We start from the raw sequence: 9842 nt of genomic DNA, 5'->3' as shown, positions 1-9842 counted from the left end.
TATTAATATACTTAATAAGTCTATTTATCAAAAATATTTCTTGACTATTTCCTGACATCTTACATAATTATTGATAGATACTTGGAAATAAATTACTAAAAATAATTGAAATTGGCACGATTACACTGTTATTTTCACAAATAAAATACGCAGAATTTTAAAATATTGTGCACAGAATATTTAATCTGTTGGCATAGAATTCATCCAGGAGTAAAAATCTCTTTTTAGATAAATAGTGGCAAGATATCTGCTTTGAAAGTCTTAGGCCGCTTGTCGATGAGCAAAAAGAACACTCATCACTACTGTTAACTTACAGGGACATGACTGAAAAGCCCTCTTTACCACTTATTCAGATGCATCTTAACACAGGCCAAGCCATGTTGTAGACTGGGGACAACCTGGGCTACACCAGAAACCGCTCAGAAAGCTTCAGAACACTTCAGTTTGTATTTTAAATAGAACTGAGAGGGAATTTCAACACAAAGTAGCAAATATGACAGAACAGTATTTGGGGGGGCAGAGGTGGGTCTGGTAAAATATACCCTTATGCAAGCTAATTCCTTTGGCTGCTACTGGTTCCTGCTGTTTTCTGATCTATTAAATAATAAATAATAATAAAAACCAGAGAGTTTTTTCAGTGGTTTGGAAGCTGCTCCTCCAATGAGAGTTGGTCTTTTATTGAAAGAAACACAAAACAAAATACGGAATTGACAACTCTGTAGGGAAATGTCTTAGAAGTTAGTGAAGAATAAAGAAATTTACCTATAGAAATTAAGCCCTCCTATAGGATTCTTTCTGCAGGGATATATTTTTAAATTAACTTTCGGAGAATTTTACCATAAGTTTTTTATAAAACTACTTTGTTTCCACAAAACCTTATTAATTTTACTTTCAAAGCACCACAACTTATGCAACATATAAAGGAAGTATTTATAAAAATCAACAATCATAGGATCATAGAACACTAAAACTGGAAGGGACCTCAAGAGGTCATTGAGTCCAATTCCCTAAAACAATGTCATATAACTACAGTGAAAATATAAATGCTGGTGACAGGGTGGATTAACTTAAATCAAGGTGATTTTAAAAAGTATTTAAAATGACCAAGAAAAAAAAAACGATTGATTTAAATCAAGTTTCCATGGAAGCGAGTTCATTTTTTAAAACTCCAAATTCAAAGACTCTTCTGGCTAAAGAGAAACATGAGGTTGTTCTAATTCCATGGCAAAATACAGACCCAAACGCTGCACGTAGATTCTGCTGGATCTCATTTTCTTTTTTTTGCCTCAAACCTCTAGATGATCATTCAAAAGCACACATCCTATGCCTACTCAAAGAGAAAATCGAGGCTGGGTGCAAGATGCTTGCAGGTGTAGGATCACAGCAAACACATCATACTCTTAAGCCAGTGGTTTTTAGTGTGCATGAGAACTGTCCAAATGTGCCCTGAAAGGTTGTCAATTTCTCCTTACTATGGCTCTTTGCAGAGCCACTGCAGGGGAAATTGACAACCCTGCACCAGCTAGGGCTCAAGCAGCAAGGCTGCCTGACTGCCAGGTGGTGCAGGGCTTTGTCAATTCTTCTCCCCGCTCCACTCCCCAAAGGGGCTCTTTGCAGAGCCACTGTGAGGGGAATAACACAGGACCCTCTTCCTTCTGGGAGGCAGATGAAATACTTTTTCCCTGCCTGAAGGGGGTGGCAGGGAGCCTTCCCCAACTCCCTGCTGTGGCGAGGGGAGGGAAAGAGGGCCGGGGCCTGCTGGAACTGGGACTCAACATCCCTAGCCTGACATTGAGCAGATCTTGAAAATGGCAGTGCTCACTGTCTAAGACCATGTATTCCCTGGTGAATTTGGAACATTCATGCACTTGATCCTTGTTTAGCTTGTTGTATGCACTAGGTTGTAAACCTCTCTAGTAAGACTGTAATCATAGTAAATTATGAGCAGGCAATTCAGCTAAAAATCTGGGTGTGCCATGGAATTGTATGTCTTATTGAAGTGTGCCACGTTACTGAAAAGTTTGGAAACTACTGCTGTAAGTGATATTGAGACCTTAGTGGTTCACAAACTAAACTGGTCATCACCATTTCCTGAGGCACAATAGTGTGCAAAATGACTGACCAAGTGCTATTCTTTCATCATCCACCAATGGTTAACATCATTAATGATACATCTGACAAAGCAGGTCTTTGCCCACAAAAGCCTATGCTCCAAAATATCTTGCATGTTGAATAGTAACAAAGAGGAAGCCGTGCTAGTCTATACACTATCAAAACAAAAAGCAGTCAAGTAGCACTTTAAAGACTAGCAAAATGGTTCATTTTGCTAGTCTTTAAAGTGCTACTTGACTGCTTTTTGTTCCAAAATATCTGTTAGTCGATAAGGTGCCACAGGTGGTCTTATTGCAACATACTTATAGAAGCCTATTTGGTTTGAATATCAGGTGCTGTAAGGAGTCAAAAGAGGCATATTAAAGATCCACTTGCAACATGCTACCCATAGTCTGAGGGCAGGCCTACACTACAGCAAGTCGAATTAAGATAAGCAGTTCCAACAACCTTAATTACATAGCTGGAATCCCCATACCTTAATTCAGACTTCTGCATGGTCTCTGCTAAGGGAGGTCAATGGGAGCGTTACTTACTCCTAATGAGGGGAAGGAGTACCAACACCAATGGGAGCACTCTGAAGTCACTTTAATGTATCCCTCCTAGGCATGCTAAATCTAAGTCTGGAAAATGGCCTGGCAGGGTCCATCTTCCCTGAAGGAAAGAGGTACCCAGAGTATCTCGTCTGTGGATAAGTATCGGAGAGGTAACTGTGTTACAGTCTGTAGCTTTGAGAACAAGAAGTCTTGTGGCACCTTATAAACTAACAGATATTTTGGAGCATAAGCTTTTGTGGGCAAAGACCTGCTTCACCAGATGCATGAGTAGGGGGTGGTGTTTCAGTAAGAGGGAAGGCCAGAACTGACAAGGTCTATTCAACAAGGTGGAAATGGCCCAGTATCAACAGCACTTATCAAAAGAAGAAAAAAAGTCTGATGAGACGGGGATGTGAGCCTTTGTCAGAGTCTAATGGGGAGATATTAACACCCCATTAGACTCTGACAAACGCTCATATCCCCATCTGATCTGACTTGTTTTTTCCTCTTTCAATAGGTGCTGTTGATACTGGGCCATTTCCACCTTGCCGAATAGACCTTGTCAGCTCTGGCCCTCCCTATTACGGGGACCCCACTCTTTAAATACCCCTCTGAAACCGCCCCCCACTCATGCATCTGATGAAGCGGGTCTTTGCCCACGAAAGCTTATGCTCCAAACTATCTGTTAGTCTATAAGGTGCCACAAGACTTCTTGTTGTTCTTGTCTGTGGATGCTTTTAGGGCTGGAAGCTCAACTGCGCTTCTTCTCCACTGCTACCACAATTCAGAGAAAGAGGGAGGAAAACTGACACGCTCTTCTGGGGCACGTACAAGCAGATCCCACCCTCCCAAGCATCGCGGGGGCTCTCTAAGGCCGCATGGAAGCTGGGCGCTTCTCGCTACCAGGCCCATTAGCACGTCGACCTCCTCCCCTCCCCCAGCCTCATCTCCCGTTCTTTGCCGCGTGCGCTAGAGGTCGAATCGATGATGCGGCGTTCCCGCACACGCCCCTGATGCCCGACAGCGTTAGCCTGAGACCAGCCTCTGGGCCCATCGACGATTCGGTACTTGGCTCTACGGCCATCCAAGCGGGGCTCAGACCGCACGCGGGCCGCCATTTTGGCTGAGACAGGAAGTGCCCCTCCTCCCATGCTGTTCCCTTCTGCGGGTCGCGGCGGGAAGAGACGAAGGTGAGCAGAGCCTGCGCGTGATCCGACTGGGCAAGGAAGTCAAGATCGCGCACCGCTGAGCGCAGTCAGCGGGTTTAACAGCACCCTGAGGCGCTGGCGCATGCACCGTCAAGACGACTTTACTTCCAAGCAGGCGGAAGAGAACGTTTGCGCGTGCGCGCCGCTCCCGGACTGGTTCCTACTCTGCATGACGCCTTCAGCCGTTATTGCGCATGGCCGCTCCGAATGGAGGGTGGGGGTGGAGGGAACGTGATGGCCCTGTGGGCCATTGCCCAGCTTTGCGCATGCGCCCGGCGCCCCCTCTACCGTTCCGTGGGACACGCGCCGCTGTTGTTGTTTTCTGTTTGTAGCTGGGGGCAGGAGGATGCCGGGGAAGCTGAAGGTCAAGATCGTGGCCGGGCGCCATTTGCCGGTGATGGACCGAGCCAGTGACCTGACTGATGCCTTCGTGGAGGTGTGCGGGAAGGGCCGGGGCTCCGGACTGGGGCCGATCCCTGGAGGAGACGGTTGTGCCTAGTGACCCCCACGTCCAGGCTGCGCGCCTGCGTCTCCCGCTTGGCCTGCGGGGCTGCAGGTCCCCGAGCACCTGCTGCCGCCCTCAGCTCGCCCAGTGTTGCTCTCTGCCAGCGCGGTCGCAGCTCAGTGTCGCTCCTCGGGCCAGGCCACTGGCCTGGCACGTCGCTGTGTCATGCTGCTGGGAGGGGGCGGCGGCGCCCAGGCGTGTGGCGATGCTCCGGCTCGTCGGGGTGTCGCTCCCGCTGGCTGATGTCAGGTGGTGTCTGGTAGATGAGCCCTGACAGCTCTTAAAGGGCTTGCGGAGTGGGGCCGACAAATGCAGGGTGGCCCAGGACCAGAAGGAATAGACTGGCAAATGTGCCCAAGCTTTTGGGGTTGATGTGCTACTGGTCTGAACAGGGGTTGCAAAAATAGGTTTGTAGGTTCTCCAGACCTCCTGTTTGTCAGCTGTTTCTAGGGTAGTAAGAGGATTTGGTGTTTCATCTGTCAGCTTTGTCAGCTCTCAGTGCAATCTGTCAGGCAAATGGGGTTCGCTTTGTGGCCCAGGTGTAAGGCTGTCATGGGTATTCTTTAACAAAATGTCATTTGCAAGTTATGGTCAGTAAGCAAAATTCATGGCCCATGACTTGACTAGAAATGCACCTGAGTTAATTTTAGCATACTCCTAGGGTGCCACTGCCCAGGAATATTCAGGCGGGAGGGGAGTGGCTGGCCACTTCTTTGGTGACAGGAGCAGACTGCCTCCAGCTGCCTGCTGTTCCGAGACCACCCCCGCCTCTCCCCCAGACCACTCACTAGCAGCATGTGCGGCTGCCTCTGGGGCAGCTGCTCTGCCTAGAACCGTGGCCGCCCACCTGAATTGCTGCTCCAGGGCTCTCTAGGGCCATCAGAGTGGCTGAAGGTGGGGCGTCAGCTGCACAGGTCGTTGAAAATCACACAGTCCATGATTTCTGTGACCTCCATGATAGACTGGCAGCCTTACTTATGCAGCACCATCATAAAGATTTTGGATTGGCGCTTAATGAACAATTTTGTTGATACATAAGCCAATGAATTTGGTTCACGACTAAACACCTGTTTTGGGTCTGCTATGCAAGCAAGAGAAAGAAGTAGTAAAACCATGTTTTTATCATAGTAAATATGCATAAAGAGCAGATTAATTATGAATATGCAAATTATGCATAGGTATTTCAGAACAGAACTACATTTTAAGGTTGTTAGTGTAGTCTTCTTTGGAAATATAAAATAATAGTGATGAAAGGAATACTTAACTTACATTGTACATTTTTATTTGTTCTTTTGTAAGTGATAATTATTTAGTTTTTGTGAAAAATGATACCTGTAAGTACAAGGAAAATTAGTTTCATTCTTGAACAATGATTAATTTCTTTAATATAAAACGCGTAACTCTCTTGCATGATTAAACATTTTGAGCAAAATAATTTATAATAAGTAAATGCCAAAAGCCCAAACAGTCAAGTCAGACACTTCAAAAGCTAGAGATAAATTTAACATAAACATTGTTGTAAATATAACACCTAATGTTAATTTAGGCCCTGATCGCAGAGTAAGATTGAATGACCCTTGTGCTGGAACTGAACTCCATTGACTTAGAAGTTTGCCTACATGGATCTTTGGGCTGTAAATTCTGGTTGAATATAGAGCTGAAGAAGTGCTTAAAATTAGTCTCTTTCTTTAGTACCACAGTGTCCAGTATGCTCCCCTTTCACCACATGTGGCAAATGGGGCAGGGTGGTGTGGCAAAATGCAGCTCAGGAGAGCTGCACACATGGGGCGCCCCTCCTGCTGCTCTGTGCATGCGTCCCACCACTTGGTGGGTCAAGCGCGTGGTGGTAGTGTGGCGGTGACTCCAGCCATGAGGCACTTCCATGGTGGTGACTCCAGCCGCAAGGCAGCTACTCCAATGAGTAATCTCGGGGGAAGGAATAGGGAGGGCAGCACCTGGCTCGGATAGGGGGGTTCTGTGGCGATCCATTTAATTTCTTTTGGACATGGCTGCTTTAGTATTTTGTTGAATCAGAGCTTTAATACGGTGAAAAAAAATTAAAATCCTGTTTACTTTTTTTAGGGTTGCAATGTTTCGCTTTCAAATATTACAACAGTCTGATTACAGTAAACCCTTGATTTAACAGACCCTGATATAATGGACTTCGGAAATAACAGACACTGTCTGCCAGCTGCTCCACTCGTGCCACCTCTCCCCTCACCCCCCCACACAAGTAAATGCTGTAGACTCACCAGAGCCACCGATGGGGCTGCTAGAGTTGCTGGGGCAGCTGCAGTAGCTGGAGCCACTAGGTTCAGAGGAGCTGGAGATGGGAGAGGGGCCTGCAGCAGGGCGCAGGAGCTCTCCTCCCCAAGTCCCGTATGCGTGGTACATGTCAGCACCCAGCCGCTGCTGTCTGTAATGGGGCTAAGCAGCAGCCATGGTGTCGGAAGCTGCTGCCCGCTGGCTGACTGGGGGCAGCCATGCTCTATCTTCATGAGGGCAGCTCAGAGCTGGGGGCTGGTGGAGCCACAGTGCTGAGAGCTGCAGGAGGTGAAAGGAGCCAGGCCAGTATTCCGCTCCTCTCTTGGTAATTAGGAGAGGGAGATGGAGGAGTGAGAGTAAGAATGGGGCGGGCGCAGGGGGACAAGAAAATGAGGCGTAGGAGTGAGTGATGGGCTAGGAAGGTCAGTGCATCATCATACAGTATAACCATTCAAATATAACAGACCTTTGGCATTACTGGATGCCCTTTACCCCCATTAGTCTGTTAAATCGAGGGTTTACTGTACTTTATAAACAAGTTTGAAACATTTTTATACAAACCTATTTTTACCAAATATTGGTAAATTTACCAAAAATTTACATTAACTGTCATAACAGCTCAGTATACTTGGGAATGAATTACTAAGTGCTAACAAATGATTTTTTTTATTTGTCATTGAATGCTTGTTTGTGTTACTAGGTAAAATTTGGAAATACCACATTTAAGACGGATGTGTACCCCAAATCCCTCAATCCTCAGTGGAACTCAGAATGGTTTAAATTTGAGGTAGGTATTTTTTAAAAATGTCATCCAGATATATATCTATATGGATATTAGATTTGGAAAATTTTACAGGTTGCACCTCTCACATCTGATACTCTCTCATCCAGGGCCATGGATTTTCAAGACCAGAGAGTCCCAGTGCTGGGTCCCAGCTGGCAGCCATGGGAGCAGCCTGGCTGGGGTGGAGCCAGAGCTCCTAATTGCCTTGCAGCAGCCCAGAGGCTGTAGCCAGAGCTCCCACCTGCTCTTTGTCAGTGTGGGGTCAGATCCCCCCTGCATTCCCATGGCAATGTGGAGCTGGGGCTGGAGTCCCATCATAGCTCTGGAGTGTGGGGCAGGGCTGGAGCCCCATGGCAGCCCTGGGAAGCCCAGGCTGGAATCATCAGGGAAGTGGGAGACTGGGGCTGCAGCAGCCCCTGGGAGTGTGGGCTCCCTGGGGGCAGAAGCTCTGGATTTTCTCTGGTCTGCTTGATTCTCTTGTTTGGGACCCATCAAGTCCCCACGATGCTGGACCAGGGAGGTGCAACCTCTAGTTAAATAATTATGGTCTTAAAATAAAAGTGAAAATGCTGTAAAAATAGTTGATATTATAGAAACCTCTCCTGCAAGAACTTCTAAAGATAATTCTCATTTTCAAGAACTGTCCCATTGAGTACATTGAGAGTTATTGTTTAAAGGTAACAAGGTATTGTTTATTGGCACCATGAATTTTTACCAATTGAGCCAAACAGTTAGGCTGTTGACCATATAGTTTTAGAAATGTGTGAAGCTGAAGAAGGAAAACAAATCGTAAGATGCTAATTAAGTAGGTTTCCTTCAGTAGCCTCATAGTTGATAAAAATGTAGAAAAACCAGGAAGATTGTAGTTAGTTAGCTTTTGGTGCATGATAAATGTACTTATAGAAAATTAACTGCTTTTTTTTCACCATCTGCTGTATAATCAGGCATTACATTTTAAAAAGTTACAACATTTTAAAACATTGTAAAGTTGGGGCCTGACTGCATAAAGCAGTGTGTTTCTCTTAGGCCGTTTCTACGGCAAGTGGCATGCTAATAAACGGCCCAAAATATGCTAATGAGGCACAGATGCAAATTTCCCGTGCCTCATTAGCATAAGATCACATGATTTGGAGTCCAGAAGACGTTCTTCTCCAAAATGCTGTTTAGAAGCGCGGCCCCTAGGGGGTCTTCTGGAAGGAAGTCCTCCTTCCGGAGGCCCCTTCCTGAAAATTTTTGGGAAGAAGGGGCCTCCAGAAGAAGGACTTCCTTCCGGAAGACCCCCCCGGGGGCTGCACTTTGAAATGGTGTTTTGGAATCTGGAAGAACGTCTTCCAGACTCCAAATCACGTGACTTTATGCTTATAAGATGGGGAATTTGCATCTGGGCCTCATTAGCATATTTTGGCTGTTTATTAGCATGCCAGTTTTGGAGAAAGTGGCATGTATAGAAACGGCCTTACTGCTTATCAAGTTTCCTCAGCTCCTGTTGTCTTCAGAAGCTTCAGTGGGCACTCATTATTTTTCAGAAGGTTTTTCATCAACTTGCAGACCATAGCAGCTGGCTTTAGGCTGAACATAGCAGTATCATAGTTGCTTTTTCACATTCTTCTCTGAATAATTTGTGTGTTGGTTTTTTTCTTTCTTGGGGAAATTTACCAGGATGCATGCCCAGAATTTATGTCCCCCACAGATTTCTTTAGCTGATTTCCCACAGTCTGTTGGAAGATTGATTTCTGTTGCTTGGATGTCTGGTGGATTTTCTGCGCCTGGTCTGTTGAGAAGCTTTTCAAAATGTTTTATCCATCGGTTCAGTTGCTGCTCTGTATGTATCCTCACATGTCCCGCTGTTGCACAGTTGATCAGGCTGGCAGCAGGTCCCAGATAAGGACTCAGAGAATGATTAATTTCCACAGCAAAAATTACTTTTATTGTACGCATTTAAAATAGTAGTTTAAAAACAGTGTTTAAATTGAATAGTTAAGAGAAAGCAAATCAAAAGTAATGTTTAGCTTGAATGGTTAATGTTCTAATTTTTATCCCAATTTAAGTCTAATTCTTAACCCAGTTAAGTACACGCACACTCATAAACTCATACACACTCACCCTCTGGGTCTGGACAGACCCCAGGTAATGTTGTTCAGTTGATTGAGGTGAGAGTCCGATGTGCACGTCACCCCATTATGCTGAATTGATGGACTTTGATTTGTGTGGCAAATCAAATTGGTGTAATATTTATCTTATAGGAAGGAAGCCGTCTAGAGGGAGGGATGTTCAGCACATTGGTTGTACCCCTCAGTTCGGGTGGGGTACTGCTCAGTTCATTGTTCATAACCCTCAGTTTAAGTGGGATGCTTGCCCATGAGCAGTTTTGGAACATCTTGCTTACATCACTCCAGTTCTGTTTGCCTCAGCAATGAGTGGTGTGCAACAGTGTC

At 45.7% G+C, this 9842-nt stretch overlaps 1 protein-coding gene across 10 annotated transcripts in view; it reads left to right on the top strand.

The window, feature by feature from the left end:
* The first annotated feature begins 3369 nt into the window (after positions 1-3369).
* The window catches only part of C2CD5 (C2 calcium dependent domain containing 5), a 118528-nt gene continuing 112055 nt past the window's right edge, over positions 3370-9842 (top strand). For 6 of the 10 annotated variants that reach the window (XM_075004687.1, XM_075004682.1, XM_075004712.1 and 3 more), the window contains exons 1-2: positions 3371-4289; positions 7324-7414. In XM_075004687.1, coding sequence (XP_074860788.1) covers positions 4200-4289; positions 7324-7414 — 181 coding nt within the window. In that variant the 5' untranslated portion in view covers positions 3371-4199. Of the gene's footprint in view, positions 4290-7323; positions 7415-9842 lie in introns of all 10 variants that reach the window. The other 4 variants (XM_075004694.1, XM_075004674.1, XM_075004663.1 and 1 more) reach the window with 1 other exon arrangement.

This window comes from Carettochelys insculpta, chromosome 1 (genome assembly GCF_033958435.1).
Source record: "Carettochelys insculpta isolate YL-2023 chromosome 1, ASM3395843v1, whole genome shotgun sequence".
NCBI classification, from domain to species: domain Eukaryota; kingdom Metazoa; phylum Chordata; order Testudines; family Carettochelyidae; genus Carettochelys; species Carettochelys insculpta.
Note: the sequence above shows the minus strand (reverse complement) of the source record. Positions and strands in the feature narration are given on the sequence as shown.